The sequence below is a fragment of the Hemitrygon akajei genome, chromosome 2, assembly GCF_048418815.1.
Source record: "Hemitrygon akajei chromosome 2, sHemAka1.3, whole genome shotgun sequence".
Classification (NCBI taxonomy): Eukaryota; Metazoa; Chordata; class Chondrichthyes; order Myliobatiformes; family Dasyatidae; genus Hemitrygon; species Hemitrygon akajei.
The window spans coordinates 44270934-44296227 of NC_133125.1; the positions used below are offsets into that span (position 1 = coordinate 44270934).

General features: G+C 38.6%; 2 protein-coding genes across 6 annotated transcripts in view; one reads left to right on the forward strand and one right to left on the reverse strand.

The window, feature by feature from the left end:
• Positions 1–11414, forward strand: part of LOC140741362 (intracellular hyaluronan-binding protein 4.S-like) — a 47813-nt gene extending 36399 nt beyond the window's left edge. For both annotated transcript variants that reach the window (XM_073071522.1, XM_073071514.1), the window contains 4 exons: positions 1338–1418; positions 2949–3123; positions 3476–3664; positions 10610–11414. In XM_073071522.1, the coding sequence (XP_072927623.1) occupies positions 1338–1418; positions 2949–3123; positions 3476–3664; positions 10610–10666 (502 nt within the window). In that variant the 3' untranslated portion in view covers positions 10667–11414. The remainder of the gene's footprint in view (positions 1–1337; positions 1419–2948; positions 3124–3475; positions 3665–10609) is intronic.
• Positions 11415–12924: 1510 nt separating this feature from the next.
• The window catches only part of LOC140741349 (dual specificity protein phosphatase CDC14A-like), an 89465-nt gene continuing 77095 nt past the window's right edge, over positions 12925–25294 (reverse strand). For 2 of the 4 annotated variants that reach the window (XM_073071478.1, XM_073071495.1), the window contains exons 13-15: positions 19871–19918; positions 17632–17754; positions 12925–14375 (exon numbers count right to left, since the gene is read on the reverse strand). In XM_073071478.1, the coding sequence (XP_072927579.1) occupies positions 14264–14375; positions 17632–17754; positions 19871–19918 (283 nt within the window). In that variant the 3' untranslated portion in view covers positions 12925–14263. Of the gene's footprint in view, positions 14430–17631; positions 17755–19870; positions 19919–25294 lie in introns of those variants that run through there. The other 2 variants (XM_073071486.1, XR_012102054.1) reach the window with 2 other exon arrangements.

Consider the following 25294-nt stretch of genomic DNA (forward strand, 5'->3'; position numbering starts at 1 on the left):
AGGATTCCTACAGCATGATGCAGCCATCACCATGCTTCACAATAGGGATGGTGTGTTTTTCTGTGATGTTTGGCTTATTCCAAACATAATGTTTAGTCTAATAGCCAAAAAGCTCCCATTTTGGTTTCATTATACCATAGAACCTTCCAGCTGACTTCAGAGTCTCCCGCATGCTTTCTGGCAAACTAGCTGAGATTTCATGTCAGGTTTTTTTCAATAGTGGCATTTGCTTTGCCACTCTCCTATTGAGGTGAAGCACCTGGGCAACAGTTGTTGTATGTGCAGTCTCTCCCATCTCAGCCACTAAAGCTTGTAACTCCTCCAGAATTGTCATAAGTCTCCTGGTGGCCTCCCTCACTAGTCACTCAGTTTTTGAGGAGGACCTGCTTCAGGCAGATTTACAGCTGTGCCATGTTCTTTCCATTTCTTGATGATTGACTTAAGTGTACTCCAGGGAATATTCAGTGACTTTGAAATTTTTTTGTTCCTATCTCCTGACTTGTCCTTTTCAACAACCTTTTCACAGAATTGCTTGGAGTATTCTTTTGTCTTCATGGTGTAGTTTTTGCCAGGATACTGACTCACCAGCAGTTGGACTTTCCAGATACAGGTGTAATTTTGCTACAATCAACTGAAACACCTTGACTGCGCACAGGTGATCTCCATTTAATTATGTGTCTTCTAACACCAATTGGCTGCACCAGTGATGATTTGGTGTGTCATATTAAAGGGGGTGAATACTTATGCAATCTTTTTTTGTTTTAGATTTATAATTAATTTAGATCGCTTTCAGAGATCTGTTTTCACTTTGATACAAAAGAGTTTTCTTTTGATCTGTGTCAAAAAAGCCAAATTAAATCCACTGTGATTCAACATTGTAAAACATTAAAACATGAAAATTTCCAAGGGGATGAATACTTTTTTATAGGCACTGTATGTCATTCCCTCATACTATGTATTACATTTTAGGCATCAGGTGACTTGAATATGAACATTCAATATAATTCTGAAGTTTTCATCATTATTAAGAAGTGTGGCTTATAAATGGAAAGCTGGGACTTTCTTAAGAAAGAACTATCCTTTTTAAAGATGAGAACGGATGTGCAAACTGATTAGATCTCTTTGAGACTCTCAGATTCTTTGAGCTTTCTGTAAACAACCATAGATTTTAAACATTTAACGTAAGGAAAACTTCCTTTGGCTATTGAAAGAATAAATTGCATTATTCTAACTTATTACTTAGAGTGGCTATGTTGTCGAAAGTAAGTAGAATGCTTTAATAAATTGTGACAGCATCTGGGTCAGACTGACTACAGCTATTTTTCCCACAATTGCAGGGAATCTGAAGCTACTCCAGCTGAAGAAATGACTGAAATGGAGGAACCTCAAGAAGTGCACGAAGGAGATGTGGAAAACAAGTGAGTTCAATATTCTTCCTGCCACAACACTGTACACATGCTTTCCACATTCTAGCAATGGTTCATCCATCTAGAAAGCGGCCTTTTGTTTTAATTACTCAATACTATCCAGAAATAGCTTGTGATTAATATTTCAAATTTCACCCCACAAAATGCCTTTTTATAAAAGTGAAAAAGCCCAAGTTTCTTCAGTCTTTCCTTGTAGCTGTGAAATTTAAGACTTGATCTGATCTGGACTTGCTATTTCTTTAATTGAATGTGTCAGAGGCCAGAATCGACAGTGCTCAAGGTATGGACTGGTTCGGCACTATATAGTTTGCACATGACTTCATCTGACTTGTGCTCTGCTATTTTGGTTAATAGGTCAGCACTCTATTTACTTTGTTGATTGTGGCTCTGCATTGGTTGGACATAGTGTCAAGTCTGCTAAGACTGGTAGGTCTTTTTCAACTTCATCCTAGGTTACTTTGACACCATTCAGAGTACATGTAACACTGATACTGGGTCATTAATCAATCACTTTTGTGATCTTGAGCCATAAATTAATTGGTTATAACCAATTTATATATGGTTGATTGCCCATTAAATTTAATTTTCCTGCTACACATCATTTCTTGTACACCTTTCTCTCTTGTGGATCAAACTGTCTTCCTTGGCTGACGTGGAGTCGCAAGCATGGCCCAGTTGTTAGTTTTTCTTTTTGGGTAAAGGTGGAACAGTTGATTATTTAGCATTCTGTATTTCATGGGATCAATTTGCTGCTTCCTAGTTGTTACAGGTATAGACTGCTGTGCTCTCTTTTTCTGTACATTTTTACTGAATACTGCTTAATTACTGCATTTATACTACATATTTTTGGTATAGTGTGTTGAGTATCTAGTATTGTAGTTTTGCTGCTGCAGTAGCCTTTAGTTCTAGCCTCATTTCTAATGCTGCGAAACTTCCATTTATCTACAGCTTTTATATTAGATTTGGCTCTTTTACGTCTTGAATATCTGCTTGTATGTGATTTGCCTAAAGCTGAGTTCATGTTCACACCCATGTGTTGACATATTGTGGTTAAGGATGATTAAAGAAACTGGGACTAAGTCGAAAGCTTTTGTTTTCATGTTCACTTTCGCTGTGCATTAGCTGTTTCGTTTGCTTTGTAATGATACTGAGAGTTTTTCTTTAACAAATGTACAGCTGCTTAACTTGGACATCTTTCAATTGAAATTGTCACAATCATTTTTTTAAAAATATATATGCTGGGGACGAGGGGAAGCAAAGTAATGGCCACACTGAGATGTTAAGAGAACACAACTGGAAAGGGCAATTATATGAGTTAGCATCTGTGTGAAATTTCTGGTTGGTGACCGGAGAAAATTGTTAATGAATATACCACTGAAGTGAGAGGTTTGAGTGTATGCAGTTGAATGATAAAACTGTTATTGGGAATGTAGCATTTCCTAGAGCTGCCACAAACAGCCAGTCACTGTCATAGGATAATCTTTAGGGGCTAATCACTGTTTTTGTTATAATTTGTTATAGAGTGAATGAAGAACATGACACAATAGTGGATGACGGTCCCCATGAAATGACTCTGGATGAATGGAAAGCACTTCAAGAGCAGACTCGCTCGAAGAAGGAATTCAACATACGTAAACCTGATTCCAGTGTTCTGTCAAAGGCAGTTGTGATCCATAAGTCTAAATATGAAGGCGATGTAAGTGTATTAAATGTTCAACTGTTCCTGTTGGATTGTGCTTTTGGTAAATTTCAGAAAACCTAGATGCAGGTGTGGTGGTCTGCCTGGTGGCAAACACCAAATGCCTTCATTAACCCCATAATTAGTCTATCTTAAACATTTTTTGATGTGGTAGTGGTGTCCTGTATATCTCCCAGGTGGGGAAGGAAGGAAGGAGAAAATCAAAGTAGACAGCCTGACTTGTTCAGCAGACTGCTGTAGAGGCCAAAGGTTGGGGATAACTTAAAAGTAAGATTGCATGTTATGTCTTGTAGCCAATAAACCTCTCATATCAAGACTTGAATGTAAACATTTTTGCTTCCTTAATTAGGAACAGAAGGAAGAATCTGATGATGAGGATCACCATTACTTTAGAAGATCAGTAAATGACATCACCTCTAAGCTGGACATTAACTTTGGCAGTCTTACACGCCCTGGACGAGGACGGGGTGGTGCTAGAGGTCGTGGAAGAGGCAAGCGAGTAACTGAAACCAGGCCAGAAGTACCAGCTGCAGAAATGGTAAGCAGTCTTAATGTTGGAGGTGAGGGAGGGAAGTGAGAACACACAAATGGGTGAAGAGTACAGATAACCAATTGTGCAGCAATGAATTCCTGTCTTGGTAACAAACTGCAGTCTTTTATAGCACCTTTTTATTTTATTGACTTTTTAAATATTTCAATTGGAGAAATAATGATTCCACCTGTAACCGTCCGGTTCCGTCAGCTGCTTAAGTCTAGGGAAGACACCTTCTAGCCCCACCAAGCAAGGGAGATTGAAGTGCAAGCTCCCCAAATCCCTGTTTGTGTGGATGCTGTGTGATTTGTTACCCTGTTACAAATATGTACCACAAATAACAGACAGTATGCCTCATACAATTAAAACATTTAGCTTTATAATTCTTAATTTGACTAAAGGAAAAGCAAAACAAAGAGCCCATTTTAAATAGACATTAGGTGCAGAAGTAGACCATTCGGCCCTTCGAGCCTGAATTAAAATGAAACACATTTTAATGTGCACAAGTTTTAGCTCACAGTTTCCCCTTCGCTGATCCTCCTTCGATCTCCCCAGGCTTCATCAAGTCACAGCCCCACTCCGGGTCAACTCCTTTGACCTCTTCTCTCCAGTGTCTTCTCTCTTCTTTCCCCCCCCACCCCCCCCAAAAGCCCCAAGCCCAACCTTAGTGTCCCTCACCAGAGAAACCTCCCCTGAATCCATTCATCCCAATTGGATGGCACACATTTCTCCTCATCTCTTATCTTCAACAGTAACCCAAACAAGCAGCTTACACAGAGAACAGAGAAAAAATATGAACCTTGTAAACCAGGGCATTACACACCATTTAAACAATTTTGAAATACTAAGCCATTTGGCCTGTTCTGTAATAAAAACGAGGACATTTGGTGATGACCCTTCTTATGAATTGATTTTAACTACAGACAAAGTTCATCTTCTCCAAATCTATACTTTGCAACTTGCATAATAATGAAAAGCATCCCACTTTTCAGCTACTTTCCAATGAATCATTTTTCTCACACTTGCTGTGACCAGTTCACTCTTCAACTTCCTAAATAGTGATCATTTTGAATAATTTCACACAAATGTAACATACTTTTGACATGTTTACACCATCATGGTAGTATGGCCCACCTGGTGCAAGGAAAGAACCATTCCACTTTGACTCAGCAAGTGGTTTAGTTATTTTCATCCAATGTGATGTGGTTCTGGAGCTGGAGAGTCATTTCAAAGTGAGTAATTTTTTTAGGGGAGGTAGTAGAGAAAACTAAAGTCGGTTGCTGTTTAGATAGATAGTGATAATGTTAATCCTGAGTCACCGAAGAACTATGGGTGGAGAAATGGCAGGTGGCATTTAACTTGATCAAATGTGAAGTATTGTACTTTGGGAAATCAAATATGTATAAATTTTGTGGATGCTGTAAATATTGAACTTCAAGAAGGAATACTGAATGCAATTTGCTTTATTCTACAATAATTATAGAGTATTAACTCAGACCATAAGATATAAAAGCAGGTTTGGGCCACTGGCCCATTGAGTCTTCTCTGCCATCTAATTATGCTAACTTTTTTTCAAAGTCGCCTTCTCCCCGTAATCCTTAACCTCTTGCCAATCAAAAATCTATCAACTTCTGTTAAATGCATCCAAAGTCTGCCTTCGCAGCCCATAGTGACAGCAAATTTCACATATTCATCACCCTCTAGTTGAAGAATTTCCTCCTCTTATTAATGGAAATATCCTCTCCATGTCCAATGTATTCAGGCCTTGAAATCCCCCTCCTTAGCCTTCTGAACTCCACTGAGTACAGGCCCAGAGGCATCAAAATAGGCAAGTTGAACTATTTCACAACTGACAATTTGTGACTATGGTGGCAGATGAGCTAGATGAGTATTTTGCATCAGTCTTCACTGTGGAAGACGCTAGCAGTGTGCCAGATGTGAAGGGTGTGAGGGAAGAGACTATTGCAAGTGAGAAGGTGCTCAAAAAAAAAAGCTGAAAGACCCAAGGACCAGATAAACTACACCCTAAGGTTCTGAAAGAGGTAGTGTTGGAGTTTATGGAGGCATTAGTAATGATCTTTCAAAAATCATTAGACTGGCATGGTGCCAGAAGACTGGAAGATTGCAAATGTCACTCCACTCTTTAAGAAAGGAAAAAGGCAGCAGAAAAAAATATAGACCTGTTAGCCTACCTAAGTGGTTGGGAAGATTTTGGGGTCAATTTAAGGTTGAGTTTATGGAGTACTTGGTGACATAAGACAAGATTGGACAAAGGCAACATGGTTTCCTTAAGGGAAAATCTTGCCTGACAATCCTGTTGGAATTCTTTGAGGAGATTACAAGTAGGATAGATAAAGGGGATGCAATTGATGTTGTATATTTGGACTTTCAAAAGGCCTTTGACAAGGTGTCACACATGAGGCTGCTTACCAAGTTAAGAGCCCATGGTATTACAGGAAAGTTACTGTCATGGTTAACGCAGTAGCTGATAGGAGGCAGCAATGAGAATAAAATGATCCTTTTCTGGTTGGCTGCCTGTGATTAGTGGTCTTCATCAGAGGTTGGTATTGGGACAGCTTTTTATGCTGTATATTAATGATTTAGATGGTGGAGTAGATGGTTTTGTTGCCAAGTTTGCAGATGATACAAAGATAGGTGGTGGGGTATGTAATGCTGAGGAAGCAATGTAATTGCAACAGGACTTGGAAAAATCGACAAAAAAGCGGCAGATGGAATACAGTAGTGGTCGCCAACCCGTCGATCGCAATTGACTAGTCCATATATGTCAAACTCAAGGCCCGCGGTGGAATTATCTTTGGCCCGCAAGATAATATCTAATTACTATTAAAGCTGGCCCCAGTAATCGAAGCGCCTATGGCGTATGATATGGCTAATGCTGAGTTTATTCAGGTACCAGGTTTTCAGGGTTTTTAGTGTTTATTCGGCAGTCTTCATCATAAGAAACGGAATTTGTAAAGTGAAACACTTTGTAGTTATAGCAGAGACTGAGACACATGAGAGCAGGCTGAAAAAACGGAGGCAACGAAAGCTGCGTTCGCACGCGTCCGACTGATCCGGCCCGCATGAAGCTGCATTTTGCTCAATCCGGCCCGTGACCTAAAATGAGTTTGACACCCCTGGACTAGTCGATCCTTGAGACTTTCCCAGTAGATCCCGAAGGGGAAAAAAAAAGAAAAATAAATACACAAAAACTGTTGAGAGATTGTTTCCAGGTTGTGAGGTTTTAGTTCCGTTCTTTCTGCCCAGTGCGCATGCGTGTAGCTCCCCCACACTATACAGTGTACTTCAGTGGTCCCCAACCACCAGGCCAGGAAGAAACAATATGAGTTAGCTGCACCTTTCCTCATTCCCTCTCATGCCCACTGTTGAACTTGAACCCACGTGAGGTCATCAGTCGCCTAACCGCAGTGACACCCTCGCGCCAGGGATCACTGTTTGGCCTCGGGCGGGCGGCGGGAAGTGCCGTTGCTACTGACCTGGAACGCTGCCTCTAAACCTGTTTAACACACCGAATGTTTGTGGGGAACCCAGTGCTAAAATATTTGCAGACGACCTAATTTGGGCTCAGCGTTTCATAAGTATTAGAGCAGCTACCTCGCTGCGATATACTGAAACAAACTTTTGTTGGCCGATAGATCCTACGGGGGGGGGGGGGGGGGGGGGCGGGTGTGCGCCCTGTAACATTCCTCGCTTGGTCGCTCACTCTCTCCGGACTTCGACTGCCGCGGCCCCAGCATGGGGATCTCCAGCCCTGACCTTGTCCTCTCACCTAACCCATAACCAACCGCACCTGGCCAGGGCGGCGGGTGGACGGGAGGCTGGAGCTTGGACCCAGAGGCTGTCTAATGAGGCAATGAAGCCCTCAAAACTGCTTCGGTACCTTGAGTCCAAGCGCCCCGCACTTAAAGACAAACGTGTTGAGTTTTGTGAGTGGAAAAAACGTGAGCAGCGCGGGACAGAACCTAAGTGCTGAGAGCCGCGAAAACTAAATTGCGGAATAGACTGGACATAAGGAACCTGCTTCGAGTATCACTGTATTCCTGTCGTGTTTAACACCCCCCCCCCCCCCCCCCCCCCGGGTCGGTCGATCCGCAAGAATATTGTCAATATTAAACCGGTCTGCGGTGCAAAAAAAAGGGTGGGTATCCCTGGTGTTCATACACTATTTCTACTTCCAGGTTGCGGGGTTTTTACTTCCAGTCTTTTCTGCCCCAGTGTGCATGCGTGTAACTAATTGATCTGGGATCGATCTTGCCTTGAACTAAGGCCGAGGTAGGGGGATAAAGGTTGGTTATAAAGGTTGGTGACCACTAGAATAGTGTTGGGAATGATACAATAATGCAGTTTGGTAGAAGGAACAATAGTACAGACTATTATCTAAATGGGGAGAAGGTTCAAACATCAGAGGTGCAGAGGGACTTGGGAGTTGTGTAGAACATCCTAAAGGTTAATTTGCAGGTAGAGTAGGTGCTGAGGAAGGCAAATGCAGTGTTAGCATTCATTTCAAGAAGTCTAGAATACAAGATAAGGGATGTGATACTGAGGCTTTATAAAGCACTGGTGAGGCCTCACCTTGAGTATTGTGAACAGTTTTGGGCTCCTCATCGAAGAAAAGATGTGCTGGCACTGAAAAGGGTTCAGAGGAGGTTCACGAGGATGATTCCGGGAATGAAAGGGTTTGATAGCTCTGGGTTTGTACTTGCTGGAACTTAGAAGGATGCAGGGGTATCTCATTGAAACCTTTCAAATGTTGAAAGGCCTAGACAGAGTAGATGTTTCTCATGGTGGGGGAGTCTGGGACAAGAGGGCACAGCCTCAGGATAGAGAGGGGATTCCATATAAAACAGATGCAGAGAAATTTTTTAGCTAGAAGGTGATGAACTTGTGGAATTTATTACCACAGGCAACTGTAGAGGCCAGGTTGTTGAGTGTATTTAAGGCAGAATTTAATTAGTTCTTGATCTGACATAGCATCAAAGGTTACAGGGAGAAGGCCAGAGTGTAGGCTGAGGATGGGGGGGGTGGGGGGGGGGGGAGAGGATCAGCCATGATTGAATGGCGGAGCAAACTAGATGGGCCAAGTAGCCTAATTCTGCTCCTATGTCTTATCGACAAGTTGAACTGAACTGAAAGGTTCAACTTTTTGTTTTTAAAGAGACATATGAATGCTTGTCAACACTCTTGCAATATCAATATACTGTTTATCATATGATTTGATTGAGAAGTGGCATGATCAGTATGTTTATGGATGACAGCAAAATTGGTGTAGTGGACAGTGAAGAAAGTTGTTTGAGGTTAAAACAGGATCTAGATCAAATGGGAAAGTGGGAAAAAGAATGACAAATGGAATTTGGCTTGGGTAAGTATAAAGTGGTTTATTTTGGGAAGTTAATGAGAACATAGTCAATGGCGCAGCCCTGAGGACTGTTGCAGAACAGACCTAGTTCTCTGAAAGTGATGAGAGTGGTGAAGATGTATAGCACGCTTGTGTTCATTGATCAGTGATCTGAATATAAGAGCTGAAGTCATGTTACAGCTCTACAAGATGTTGCTGAGACAACACTTGGAGTATTGTGTGCAGTTCTGGTTACTATACTATAGGAAGGATGTGATTAAGATGGACAAAAGATTAGCGAGGATGTTGTGTGGCTGGAGGGCCTGAGTTATAAGGAGATACTCGATAGACTGATCTTTCTCCCTAGAGCAAAAGAGGCTGAGATGATGATGTAGAGATGTTTAAAATCATGAGGGGCATAGATAGGGTTTTTGATTTTTTTCCCCCCAAGGGTAGAAGGTATAGATTTAAGTTGTGAAGGAAAAAATTCAAAGGGAACTGAGCAGCAAGTTTTCTCAGTAGTGGGTATATGGACAAGCTGCCTGAGGAAGTGGTAGAGATGCTTCTGTCACAATATTTAAGACATTTTGATGGACACATGAAAAAGAAGGGTATCAAGGGATATGGGCCAAATGCATGCAAATAGGGCTAGCTCAAGTTAGCACATGGATGAGTTGGGCTGAAGAGTGTTTCTGTGTTGTGTAAATGTGGCTCCTTGACTGCAAGGGTGATGCAATTCACCAGTAAACTGCACCAGCTTAAATAATGCAAGTTGCATGTAGATAGTGTTCAGTATAATTAGTAATCCTGTATGAAGTGGCATTAGGGCTTTTGAATACATGTGATAATTGATTATTAACAAACTATTTCTGGAAAGAATTTACACATTTGACACCAGTGCTATATTGCCAATCAAGTACTTTTGATCTACAATCAGTTTTGCGTATGGGTAAAATTTCTACTTTTCAGTATTAAATGTTCTCTATTGGTTGATTTGTATACAAAAGATAAAAAAATGTTAGGAAATATATCCCATGCTTCAAAAATGTTGTTTACATCTATGTATCATTTGAAGATAATTGCACAGCAGGCAATCTTTGCTAGCCTTCTTGCGTTGGGGGGGGGGGGGGGAAGATGACATGTGAAGTAAGCAGTTTTGTATGCTTGGAGTGAATGGAAGTGTTAAAACTATGGCCCATCAACTTTGAAATGTTAATGTAGAATCACACAACTAAAATTATTCCCATTTGGTCAGATAAAGTCTTTACAGTTTCAAATGGTAGAGGATGCATTTGGGTAAAATTACTTCATAGCATAAACTGTATGAAGCAACTTGAAATGTGTGGAATTGCTCTGAAAGCAAGCATTTTCTTAATCAGATATTGGGAGAACTAACAAAATTCTGCAGTTGTGACTTTAAAAAAGGAAATGAGGACAAGTATTGCAAATGCATAGTCTTACTCTTGTACCCACTTATTATTTTAAATTGGCATAAGTTTTATTTTGTCATCTCTTTAATCTGTTGGTCTAGTATTGAGGCAGCAACTCCAATCTTGTAAATCATTATCAACTTTTCAAAATTTAACTCTCTCCAGATTCAGATCAGTGCTCCCAATCCTGATGACCCAGAGGATTTCCCAGCTCTTGCTTGAAGCAGTATTGAAATGTAGTAGCTGGCATCGGTTTGAAGAAAATAGTTTTGGCACATCAAGATGAGAGGCGCTTTGCTTCAGTTGCAACACTGACTACAAGAAGTGGTACTTTAGCTCACAATTTGTGAGTTAGACTTTTCTGTTCACTACTGGGTGTGAATAGATCTTGTTCAGCGTTTGTGATGAAAGATGGATGGAGTGACATTACTACTGAGTTTTCAGCACCTTCCTTTGTGCTTCAATTGTGTAATATTGGCAAATATCTTAAACTGCTGAAGAGGTATATTTGATGTTTAAAATGCTATATATTAAAAAATATTGAATGGTTTGCTTGAATTGTAATGGTTTCCTGAAAAAGCACACGGGTAAGAGAATGCAGCCTTTATTCTGACAAGAAGATGCTACCATTTGGTTAACTGTAAATTTTGAACTATTGCAGGCATGTTACAGAAATGGCCTACTTCGGTGCCTACCCAGTAGAAGTAGCTGCATTTGCATCCTTGAAGTCATTTTGAACACTGTGCACATGTCCTTGAACTTGAAAAGTTGCTTATTAGATCACGTTTAAAACAAAAACAAAACCAAAAAAAAAAGCTTTGATTTTTATTTATCCCTAGTCAGTTTTTGGAAGCTGAATGTTAAATTTGTTGAGTTTGAACTAACTTATGTAAAGGGAAAGATGGCATAACTTGCCTTTTTGGGAAATGGTTGTGGAAATTTGATGGATTAAATGCAGATTTGTTGAAAAGCTATTTTTTCCTTGAATATTTCATCCTGTAGCAAAAAAAATTGTACATTTTATGTAGTAGTGCTTAATTATAGTTTCATCAGGCTATTGTTGATCTACATTGTGTGCACTAAACTGCAAATCTTCGTTTAACTATACAAGAATGTAAAAATACAAAGTTTATACTTGGTGCACTGGTCACTTTATATAAAAATACCTGGTTTTAATTTTTACAGATGGTTATTCCAGTTTTATGGAACTTGTACATTTGTGTTGGGTAACTGGGTAATGTGAGATATTTAAACTAGGCATGCAAAAGTTTGCTTAAAACATACAGGGCAACAAAATGGTAACACTGACCCTTCATCTTGCTTTTTTAAAAAAAAACCATGACAGGTTATAAGCTGTTCCAAGTTTCTTGTTAATTGAATACTGGCGATAGGGGGGCAGCGATGACGATAAGTGGCATGTGTTTGCATGAGCTGTGCCCATTGAGTTGTTCTGTGTGAGCAGTGCTTGTACAAATACTTTTCATGGAACTTTCTGTGCACCAACCTTATGCTGGGGCCTCTAGTGCGATGACAGCTCTAGTAATGTTTTTCAATAATTGGAAGCTGGTGAACTTTATAGTTCTGGAAATATTTTCAATCTAAGTTGTGTTGAAGGCAGTCTTTGGCCTACACTTTATTCTGGAGCTTTACAGCACATTTGGGGATTAAACATTATTCAATGCCAATGCCTCAGATGGAGTTTAGCAAAGCACTCAAACAATGAGGGAATTATGTTTGAGGTTTTATTTTTAAGGGTAGACCTGATTTAAAAAAATATATATATTGTTTATAAATGCTGAAACTATTTTGAAACCTGATGTCTTTGTTACATCAACCCAGTCACTAGAAGATACAACTTGGACCTCTGCATTACTATTTGGTAAACAGTTTGACTGAGGTGATATTATGCATTTATATGAATTACTTTCATCAGTATAAAGTTGAAGCTATTTTGACATGTGCAGCAAATAGTTGAGCCAGTGATTGAACTGGGAACCCCAATCCTTCAGGGCAAAAAGATTTTCAACTTTACACCTGAGGCAGCAGAATTGTCTATTGTGTTGGGATGTTTGGAGTCCTTGACTTTGGTGTGTAGAAGACTAATTCAGGAGAAACTTCAAATGGTAAGCTGGAGAAAACGTAATGATCCAGAACTAACTGCCTTTGCAGAGTAGAGAGAGGCAGGTTCAAAAGCAAATTTTATTTCTGCTTAAATTACAGGGCTTTTTGGAGTGGATTGATTGAATGCCGTGTTAAAACAGTGCAGCTAATGCAAAGTTCAGTACTTCAAGATGCACCAAAGTTAATCTGCACGGGGTGTGTAATAATGGAGATGTTAATACTTCTGGTGAACTTACTTCAAAAGTTAATACATTGTTCACTCATAACCTTTGGAGTATCCTCTTCATTCAGTAACCACAGCTCCTAGTTTTGTTTCAGGAATAAGATCTCATGCTCATTCTTTAAATGAATAACAACTATTACCTGTAAGGTTTATTTATATACTGCATACATATTATTCTGTACAAAAGTGGTATATAGTCTCTTAATTCCAGTTTTGCATTGCAACAGCTCAGTTACACAAACCAGAGAAAAGATATTCCAGTTTAAAAATACCCTCCACCCAAAAGCTGTAAAATAAAAATAAAATGCTGGACCAAGGATGTAAGACCATCACAAGCAGACAAAATACCATGAGTTTGCCAGTCGCTGAAGTTATTTGACATGGAAGAAAAACACCACATCTGACTGCTACAAATTGATGTCTAGTACTGTATTGCTTTAGCTGTAGAATACAAGCTTTTTTGTAATGCTACAAATAATACTTGACCAATGCTGTTACAGTACTGTAGCAAATAAACTGCACATTTTAATTCACAGAACATAATTATTTTTTAGCTGAGCAAGATCCATTCTAAGGTCACAAAAAATTAAAACCAGACTCAAAATACAGCTTATCCATGCGTATAAAAATATTCTTGTACCCCAATTTGGGTCAAATTTTTATTACATCTCTCCCACTGACAGCTCTTCCATTCCTCCACATCAGCTCTACCCCACAAGGTAGAACATGTCTAGTTGTAACTGATTACAAGGCCACTTAACTTTCCAGATTGTAATTCCCTTAACATTCAATATTTTAAGATATTGATCATTTTTACCATTTAGTCTTGTAACATATAATTAGTAGTTTGACAGCTAGCAAACTGAACAATTTTAAACCTTTTAACTTTAAAGACCCAAAGTTTAGCATTATTTTTCTTGCCACGGCTGGTGATCTACATGGAGGAGGGATCAAGGTGTTTGTAGCTAGAGCAGTTAGTTTTAATAACCATTTTGTAAAAAAACAAGATCCCTCTGCATACTTCAAACGTTAACACAAAGCAAGGAAATCTGTTCCATCTGGACTTCAGTGGCTCTGGTGCACACCTCGGTTTGAAATTTATCTGGTATTTTTGGAATGTATTTATTTTTGGAAGGGGAAACAATAAAGGATCAAATTAGCAACTTTCGTAGTTGTAATTTTTTAATTTAATTCAAACTTCCTTCAATAGCTAGATCCTTCCTTTACCATGATCTGGAAAACACAACTAAAATGAAAATTGGCATGAGGATTTTGGTTTGCAGCTTGCTACCTGGGTGCTGCAGAAGCTGGACTTTAACCATGAACTCAAGTACAAATATTGTACTAAAGGCCTTGTTTGCAGTCAAAAATGCTTCCCCCCCCCCCCCCTTGCAGTTGCTTGCAGATGTCTTTCTCTACTGACCATTGTCATAATTAATTTCTGAAGATATCCAAGTCTGTTATTTTGTCCAAGTTCAAGAATCCTTCTGAATGAAGTTATGCTGCTCTCCAACAAATTCCAAGTTCCATACACAATGCAGGGAAATTGTATTTTCCAGGCTCCTCTTCAAATTTCCGAAGGTGTTACTTTGGAATGAACGTTAACGAAGCAATGGTACTTTAGTACTAATACTGGAGTGACTTAAAAAAGCAAATTTAAAGAAAAGTTAGTGGATAATTAAACTTGTTCTGTTATATTAAAAGTTCAAGAAAGTGACTTTTCATCTCACAGCTCAATCTTCTACTATCGTGTACTGGTTGAAATCATTCAGGCTAAAATGTGAAATGCCCAAGGAAGGAAGTACCGTAGTTGATGGGTGCAAAAGCAGGTCACATAGCTCAGGAAACATCCATTCACTGAGATCATGATTGTGTGACTTCAACTCCAAATACTTTTAACAGCTGTATCTAACAAATGTCATTGAGATTAATGTAACACTATCATCTGTATCTCAAAGATTTACACACTGCCTTTGCTCTTAAATGACCCAATTTTATCCTTTAGCTTTAACTTTGGATGAACTGTTTCTTTCACTATATCAGATTGAAGTTTTTAAAATGTTTGTTTTTTAAAGTCTCAAAAAAATTAAATCATTTGGTAAATCTAGTACTCTTGCAACTATGAAAGACTGTCGGACTTTTTTTTGGAGGACCAGTTGCTGATCTGATTACACCATTGTATTGTAGATAGATACACTATATATAATCCAGGTATGTAATGGATGTGTTGAAACAATTGGTGCAGTGGCAAGAGGTTACTTAATGTTGTCATAGTTAGGGGTGGTAGTAGGGACAAATTAAATCCTCCCCAGTGGTGTGTATCTCAACTAGCCTCTGATGACCATGTCCAGCTCATGGCCTTCACTTGTGGTTTAGCTATTGAGTCCGCTGGAACAGTTACCCGATTCTACTAACAGAAGGGGCAAATATGGGTTAGTAACACCTTAAAACCAGTCATTTCAGGCAGATGGGGCTTGCCAGCTGTGATTGGAAGCTTATCTAGGAGAAGAAAAACTGATCTCAGACCTCTACATGAGAAAATCTGCAGATGCTGGAAATTCAAGCAACACACACAATTGCTGGTGGAACGCAGCAGGGCAGGCACCATCTATAGGAAGAAGTACAGTTGACATTTCGGGCCAAGACCCTTTGTCAGGACTAACTGAAAGAAGAGACAGTAAAAGATTTGAAAGTGGGAGGGGGAGATCTGAAATGATAGAAGACGGGAGGGGGAGGGATGAAGCTAAGAGCTGGAAAGTTGATTGACAAAAGGGACACAGCTGGAGAAGGGGGAGGATCATGGGATGGAAAGCCTGCCTTGCTGCTATACCCACTCATGGGGAAGGCTTCAGGAGTAAACCCCAAGGATAAATCCGGACCTGCAGTCCGATGTTGAGTTCAACATTATCACAGGAGTTGCCAGTCATTGCTAGTGCCAAACTATCTGCCTCGTGTTCCTTTGGATTCATCAGCTGCATGGAGAGGGGGAAGCCTGCTGTGTGGGCAACAGCTTGCTCCCCACATCATACTGCCCCGGCTTGCATATCATGGAGAACTAGGATGCAGTATCTATGGTTGATCCTGAACAATGGAGGGCCTCAATCGCAAGAGGGTTGCAAATCAACATCTGGTCTGATGTAGCGGAAGAAGTTGTGAACTTTTAAAAACTTAAATGGCAGAAGTAATTACTGTTAAATTATGTGCAAGTAAATTTGAAATATTAATCTTTAAACTTTGTTATTGAAATACAACATGACAATCTTTGTGAATTGATTAATTATTTGTGAATTTAAATGAAAGGTGAGGGCTGATATTATAAAGGCCAGGAAATTGTTTTGGACGTGTGGACGCATCTAATGGCTTGAGAGAAAATCTGATTTATCTAAGTCCTAAATAGCCAACAGTTATCCTGACACTGATCTAGGTTCTCCAGCTAGAAGAAGCTATCTGTAATCATCTATTTTAGTTAAAACGGGCGAGAAGCTTGAAGACTATCCAAAGCCATGGCTCTGGCTGCATACCCTACTGTACTCTGGGCCATTGCACTCAAATTCCAGACGAACCATTTTCACTTCCATGCTGTATGATAGTTCGACTGTAATGTGAATGAAGGTTGTTAACATGTGCTAGGCTATTTAATCTTAGTTCCACATTACTTTCCAGCTCATTGCATTTGTTCAAACAAGTTTCTCTATCTCCATTTCAACCATAGTTGAAAAATGAAATTTATTTGAAAACCAATTTTTAAATATTTTGAGGAGGCAACTTTTTTTCAGGGGTTTTAAGTTTAAATATGTTCCTGTCAAATTATGGACACCTTCAGTGGTGGAGATTAACAGACATATTCTAGAAGAAAATTCCAAGGTTTTATTTACCTTTTTTATGGTACAACTGATTTTAGTATTAGCTTAATTAAGAGCTCCCTATGTTGTGCTGAAAGTTCCCATCAGCCTCAAATTATGGATGGGAAGTTACGTTGCAACTTTACAAAACACTGGTTAGACCACATTTGAGTGTTGTGTGTAGTTCTGATCTTCATGCTATAGGAAGCAGGTGATTGTATTGGAAAGAGTGTGGAGGAGATTCACTGGCATGTTGCAGAAGTACTGATATGTGGAGCATAAGCAACTTGCTTAATGTTTGTTTCCATGAAGCAAAGGAGGTATCCTGCTGGAGATATAGACTAGGTGGACAATCAATTCCCTACCCCTTCCTGAAGCTTAAACTTCTGTTTCCTTATCAGTCTTGACAAGGACTGCAACCTTAACTTTTGTTATTCTTCCCATAGAAGTAGCTTAACCACCTGAACTGAGTAGCTTTTGCTGTTTGTCTTTGGTTTTCACCAGATTCTTCCCCACCCCATGGTAAGCAGATTTAAATCAAAATACAGTACAGGTATAAGATGGGAGGAGAGTTTTACAGAGAATTTGAGGAGAAAGGTTGTTCAAACAAGAGTGATTGATATGTGGAACTTGCTGCAGAGTAGATGGTGGAGTCAGATACAATCACTGTAGTTGAAATGTATAGAAAGGCAAGTCATAAAAGGACATAGACCCCAATGCAGGCAAATTGGATTGATGTTGATGGGCAAAATATGGGAATAAATACGGTGAACTGAAAGGCATATCTGTGACGCAACTCCTTGACTGTTTCTGTAACAATTTATTTACCTCATCCACAACCTGCTCAATCCAGTACAGTCTCAGTATTTATTAAATGTCCATCTGACTTCATAGCTAACGTCAATAAGCACCTTCTCAAACTCATGCTTTTGCTTAATTTGTGATTACAGAAAATATTTAGCATTGTTTTTAATGTATTAAAGATATTAATTTTGCCTTACCTCCTTAAATTACTGTTTGTCGCCATGGATCTGGTTGTGCGTTTGCTTGCAAGGCTGACGCCAGCAATGGCACATGGTTTAGAAGCCGGCTTACAACTCTGTTTGCTAGACTGTAGTATTATCCTACAGATAGGCAATTAAAATGATATTTTTAAAAAATGCACTTTACAAAACTCACCATGTAAAAACAAATTACCTAGTTTAAGTTTATCACTACTGGCAATTGTAGCCTCTTATCAGATAATCCTTTTGTCCTATCCATCATTCCCTCATTGCTTTTGAAATTTAACCAACTTGATTGCTCTTTCTACATATGCTTCCCAACCTACTGAGTTTCAGCACGTTCAGTTTTAATGTCAGATTTCCAGCACCTGTGCATTTTAATTTTGAAAAGAAATGATCTGTATTCACATGCAACTTTGTCTTTAGTGTCCAAGAGTGAAATATGTTTATAATTACTTTTTTTGTCCTGAACCTTATGCCATTGCAACTTGGAAAATCAATATAATAATGAGCAAGCTCATGTAATTTTTAATCTCAATTTGAGTTAACATATTTCATTCATGAAGTCAGATGCCCTTTAAATATTTCATTTCATTTGGACATCTTTGAATACCAATTTTAGAATCATTAGTAACAATGCACTCCAGTTCTCCCTTCTGCTCTAGTCTTTGGTTTGTAGAAAGGGGGAAGGGGTAGAGGGAAGAATGGTAGTTACAATTTTCACAACACAGTGACAGAAGATCATTTAAAAAAATCTTACACATAGCTTTCAGCTGAGATTAAAATCAACTGAACCATTACTGCCACACCAAAAGTTAAAACTACTTTGTGTTTAAATCCATACAGTAGGACTGAATGGACGAGCATTTGCTTCAAGGAGTATAACATCGTGCACTTCCAGTTACATCATAATTTGTTCAGTTATCCACAGCCCGCCACTTATAGTGCAGTGCTGTGTAGTTATATCAACTTTAGTCTTTTCAATTTCAACATTTAAAAATTCTACTGTGGCAGCTGACCATTAGTCTGGATTATGGCTGACATGTTGGACACCTCACCCAGGCTGTATCAACCATTCACGGCTGCAGTTGCTGAGGTTAATATTCCTGTGTCATGGCCACCCAATAAAGCAGAGTGCTCTTTGAGAGGTGACCAGGCTGCAAACAGAGGAGCCCGGGCTCCAGATCACTGACAGTCATTGCTGCCAAAGACCTTTTAATGTTAAAAAAATAAATTGAAATTGATTCATTTTAAAGCTCATTTAATTGAAAATATTGCTAATTAAAGATAAAGGGAAAAAATGTGTCTATCCAGATCATTAACCCCATTCAAATAGATGGTACCACATCTGATATATCAAAAGCATCTCAGTATATCTGCTCCACAGCTCCGTTTGCCTGAGCTTCAGTCTGGATTTGATGTTGAGGAGAGTGCTGATTTGTACAACACTATTATATGATGGTTCTTGGTTGGAGGGGTGCATGATCAAGGCCATTATTTTACCAAGTTATAATGATTATAATATAGCTAGGTTATCTAACACTTACACAGTACTGTAATAATTTTATGTAGTGCACTGTACTGTTGCAAAAAATTCAAGTGATTTGATGATAAACTGATTCTGATATTGGTCACTATTGTCAACAGAGAGGGAGAGGGGGAATGATGGGGGGGGAAAGGGGGAAGGGAGAGGGATAGGGATAGGAGTGGCCTGCACCAGGGAAATGTTCTGTAATGATCAATAAATCAATTGTTTAGATTCAAGTGATCTTGCCTGGTGTCTTGGGGCTGGGTATGTCTGCACCTGCTCCAAATCCCCGCATCCCCAAACCGGTGCTCTACCCTCACCATTCTCAACATCCTTTGCTTCCACCAGATTTACAAACTTGCTCTCCACTGCACATTGACAAATACAGTACCGTGCAAACATTTTAGGAATATTCAGTACTGCAATTCAGCCCTTTGTAATTTATTACATTCTAATTTTCACTCTGCGGGATATTTTGTTCATCTTTAAAGAAAACTGAACTTTAACTGAATGCTATAAGGCTGTACTATCTTTAACATGAATTTTCAAATCACTAATCTTGAAATACCTTTGACTGGCTCAGGGCATAATTATCAAATTACATACTATGCAAAAGTAATTTGACTAATACAAATCAGAATTCACACAACTCATTTAAAAACTTAACTATCACAATTAAAAACTACTCCAAAAAGAAAAGAGATTTACCTGAATGCCTGCGATGATGATCTTGTGTGCATTTTGTTCTCCTCCAATCTAAAGTAAATAACTCGACATTAATTCATTAGGCAAGTGATTGATTCTAATACAGTTTGTTAGCATGATAGTTCTCATCTCATATCAGACTTAAAGGAATATCACTGCTAATGGTATAAGGCAAGCAGTCAAAAGTGGGTATGTATATTGGAGATGATAAAGTGACAGTCTAGTAAGGTGAAACTGAGGATTAGAATAAAATGAAACAATTCACCATTTGTACATTTTAACAGTCATTCATTATATCAAAAGTGCAACAATCTCAAAAAAGTGGAATATCTGCTGTCCTTCATTACAAAATGACTTCTTAAATCGAAGTTTGGCAGTTATTAAGTAACCCAAGAATGGATATCAGTCACCAGATTTTGAAGGCACTACATGTAGTATACATTATCAAAGAATATGCATATAGATTGGTATGAATGAGAAATAACTACAGTGGATTCCAGTTAATTTGGAACAACTCTTAAAGAACAATATCAAAATCGAGAAAATAGATTCCCTTCGTTTACGTGGGACACTATGCCACTTAATTGGGATAAGAGACTTGCTGAACAGTTTTTAACTAATGTCAGTTGTGTGCACTTTTGTGGGCATTAGACACTACACCAAGTTTAGAGTGAACAGTTGTTAAATGGTGCCAGCTGTGTATGCTGTGTTATATATTTGGGCCAATGGACACCGATTCTAAAAGCAATGATTTTTGATTTTTTTTATATTTGACTTTAAAAATTTCAGATCTTTGCCAAGATACTATGAAAACACTTAACACTAGCTAAAAAAGTTACTCTAGGTGTTGGCACTGATTTTGTTCATTTACAATCAAAAGAACAAGTGTACATGACATAAATTCCTCCGATAACTATTAGAAACAGTTTTATAGTACTATAGTAGTATTAGTGGTGTTTAATTTGTTCTGTACTTTATTTTGAAAAAACAATTTGTTACTCAGTTAAACGCTAGTTTTTCTCTTCTGTATCTTTAACTTTTTATGAAACTTTGGCTAATTGAGGCAGCTGCTAAATTAGGCCAAAATGTACTGGTCCTGATGTGTCCCAATTAACCGGAATCCACTGTACTCTTAAAGTTCCCAAAATTTAGTTGCAGAGCTGTCCAACACTAGATAAAACCAGGGAATTGTCTGCAGCAATAAAACCTCAAAGAACAGTAACGTTAAATACTAAAAAACAGACCTTATTTTGGATTATGAAGGGCAACACAAAACTTAACCAAATAAGAGAATGTACTGTTTATGGAGAGCAAGAAGAAATGAACAACTAATCTTGGCTGATTTTATGCTTCAATGAAATGTTCATTTTGATTAACCCAACAACACCAGAAATCTGAAATCTGCCTCAGGATTGAAGAGTAACCAGTACAAACTACTGGCTTGAGAGTGAAACTGAACAGTATGCTGCATTCAGGTTGTTCTTAAATGAACAACAGAAGCCACTGGGACCATAAATTTGTGTAGGAACTGTTTCCATATTTTATATTTCTTTTTACTTAGAGATGCAGTATAGTAACAGCCCCTTTCAGCCCAACAAGGCTGCACCATCCAATTACACCTATGTGACCAATTAACCTACTAACCCACATATTTTTGGAATGTGGAAGGAAGTGCACACACATTGGGGGGGGGGGGGGGAGATCTACACACTCCTTTCAGATAGTAGTGAACTTGAACCTAGTCGCTGATGCTGCATTAGTGTTATGCCAACCGCTGTGTTACCATGCCACCTCCTAAATAACATACCTGTTGGACTGGAAGAGCTCAAGGACAAACTAACCAGTCAAGTTAGTTCTGCTTATAATACCAATTTGTCAAATGTGTTTTCTTAAAATAAGTAGTTGATGTGCAGTCTAATTTCCCAATTTCACTTAGGCTGCCATTGCTTTATACTATTCTAGTGCTCTAAACTATATAATTCAATTTTCCAAATGTTTTGGAAAGGGTCTTAAACTGTAACAGTACAAACTGATCTATGATTCTGTTCAGTGAGTGGAAGGTTAATGTTAAAATAAGAATTATATTCCATGGTACTGCAGTGGAATGTATGCATTGAGTAAAGATTGCAAGAAATGTTAGAAATTCCATGAACCTGAAAAAAGATAATTCAAATTAAATCTATAGATGTATAAGAAGAAAATGAAGTAGATCAGAACTGAGAGACAGAGGTAGGCTTCCAGGGGGTAAGATGACTGATGAATTTGTAAGACGTGGGTAAGTTTTGTGAAGTCTAAGAATTTAAAATTTGATTATATGGTACAAAATCTTCTCTTTATGACTGATCAGAATAACTTATTGCACATCAAAGTAACTTGTTTACACTACTTTGAAATATAATGTAAACATTCTCAATGGGAATATGCATCTTGTGTACTATACTCAAATATTATGTTTCTCTGTAGTTTTCTAAAACAGAAGACAGTCTATAACTTTTCTCAACTTACAACAGAGTTTGAGTAAAGCTCTTTCTGCTGTAAATCTCTCACTCCAACACCATGGGCTTACTTTCTAAGTCACTTCATTACCCCTTCCCCCATTTACTTTAGATCAGAGAACAAAGTGACCAGAACACTTTTTCTACACTTAAATACTGCAAAGGTATGTTTGTTTCAGTCATGTAATGAGAAAAACTAATTCACACCATTGTATCAAATAGACAGGATTACTGCAATGCACATTTTACTGACCTTCCTCCAAAGCAATGTATTGATAATGCAGAATGCAGGGTGACTTGGACAGGTTGGGTGAGTGGGCAAATGTATGGCAGATGCAGTTTAATGTGGATAAATGTGAGGTTACCACTTTGGTGGCAAGAACAGGAAGGCAGATTACTATCTAAATGGAGTCAAGTTAGGAAAAGGTGAAGTACAATGAGATCTAGGTGTTCTTGTACATCAGTCAATGAAAGCAAGCATGCAGGTACAGCAGGCAGTGAAGAAAGCTAATGGCATGCTGGCTTTTATAACAAGAGGAATTGAGTATAGGAGTAAAGTCGTCCTTCTGCAGCTGTACAGGGCCCTGGTGAGACCCCACCTTGAGTATTGTGTGCAGTTTTGGTCTCCAAATTTGAGGAAGGACATTCTTGCTATTGAGGGAGTGCAGCGTAGGTTCCCAAGGTTAATTCCCGGAATGGCGGGACTGTTATATGTTGAAAGATTGGAGCGACTGGGCTTGGATACACTGGAATTTAGAAGGATGAGAGGGGATCTGATTGAAACATATAAGATTATTAAGGGATTGGACACGCTAGAGGTAGGAAGCATGTTCCCGCTGATGGGTGAGTCCAGAACTAGAGGCCACAGTTTAAGAATAAGGGGTAGGCCATTTAGAACAGAGATGCGGAAAAACTTTTTCACCCAGAGAGTGGTGGATATGTGGAATGCTCTGCCCCAGAAGGCAGTGGAGGCCAAGTCTCTGGATGCATACAAGAGAGAGTTAGATAGAGCTCTTATAGATAGCGGGGTCAAGGGATATGGGGAGAGGACAGGAACGGGGTACTGACTGTGTATGATCAGCCATGATCACAGTGAATGGCGGTGCTGGCTAGAAGGGCTGATTGGCCTACTCCTGCACCTACTGTCTATTGTCTATTGATAAACTTCAATTCATTAAGAATGCTGCTGCTAGACTTTTAACCAAAACCACAATGAGAGAATATATCACTCCCATCCTAGCTACTCTGCTTTGGCTTCCTGTATCTTTTGGAATAGATTTTAAAGTTCTTTCTTGTTTTTAAAGCTCTTAATGGTCTGGGACCACAGAATCATTTTCGTTTTATAATCCTGGTCAAACTATCCGGTCTCTTAAATTTAAACAATCTCCCTCAAAAGATAAATAGCATGTCAGCTTTTTGAACGATGCTCCTAAACTGTGAAATTCAATACCTAAAACTATAAAGGGATGCAGACTCAGTTAACACTTAAACACCAGCTCATAGTCTATTTATTTAATCTTGCGTTTAACTAACATCTTTTCGTCTTTTATTTTCATGTTTGTAATTTTATCCCATTGTAAAGCATTTTGAATTCCATCTATATGAAAACTGCTCTAAAAATAAAGTTATTATTACTTCACTGAAAAGGGTATTACATAAAGTCTAGGAGTTCCTTTTGCAAAATACTGAAACCACATTTATATTGAAAGCTCAGACAGGTCCAGTATTCTGTCTACTTGTGATTATTATAAAAAAGTTTTCTTTTTTCTCTTTTCCATTCTTGACAGACTAACACAAATCAAAACCACGACAACACATTCTGAAATAACAGAGAAAGTGTAATTTGACAATAAAGAAATAAGATGTGGGATTGGGGGTAAACAAAACAAGAGCCTCAAGTAAAACATACTAAATACAGAAAGAAATAGTCCACATTCTGCAAAGTGTAATTACCAACTCAGACAAATATATCACTAGAAACGAACATACCCACAAATACCAGAAAATGCAGACAATTTGATACAATGGAGAATTTGGTGTAGATATGGGAGGTAAATAATAACATACATCATATGAACAATGATGACAATAACCTGTGCTCCCAAAAACATGAAGCTGTACTTTAGCTCTCTGCAGGGAAATTTGGCCTGGATTGTTAACTAAATACCAAAGGCACTAACAAACAACGTGGCTCAGAAGGACGCTGATGGAAAGGCAAGAATGTAGGAGTAAAGAAGTCAGAGCAATATGTAGAACTGCAACTGTATTAGAAGAGCCTACATGGCCTTTTTCATTTCTTGACCAATCTGTTGAATATGTGGTTCTGATGAAGGGTCTTTGACCCTAAAACATTACTCTGTTTCTCTTTCAGCAGAACAAGTTAATGCTTTCAGTATTATTTTCATTTCAGAATTGCAGCATCTACAGTTTATCCAAGATGTTGCCTCCTGGTGCCAAGGTGAGAAACCATGGGATTAAGTCCAACTGATGGTGCAAAGCTTGTAACCCAATGCTGCAGCTAAAGACAAGACATGATTTAGCATGATTAACATGATGACTTTAATAGATTAGTAAAAGCACACAGGTGGTAAGCTTTATGATGGGACGTGAGCTTCCTGTGGTGAGAATGGGAACTTTTACAGGAAAATGCAGAGTAAGGAACATTTACAAATAACAAATGTTCAGCTTTAAGTTAAAAAGGGAAAATACTAATTTTTAAAATGCAATACAAAATCAATTAAAATTGAAGATCTAGGTCTATATGAATATTTTGTTACTGATGCTTGCTCAATTCTCTTTTCTCTGTACCATGTTTGTCCCATGCTTTCTTCAGTTCTATTTTTTTTGTGGTATAAAACATCTTCCTTTCGCCTTCCATCTACCCTTTCAATATTTCATCCTCTCAGTGTATGTTCGGTCTTGACCGTTTGAT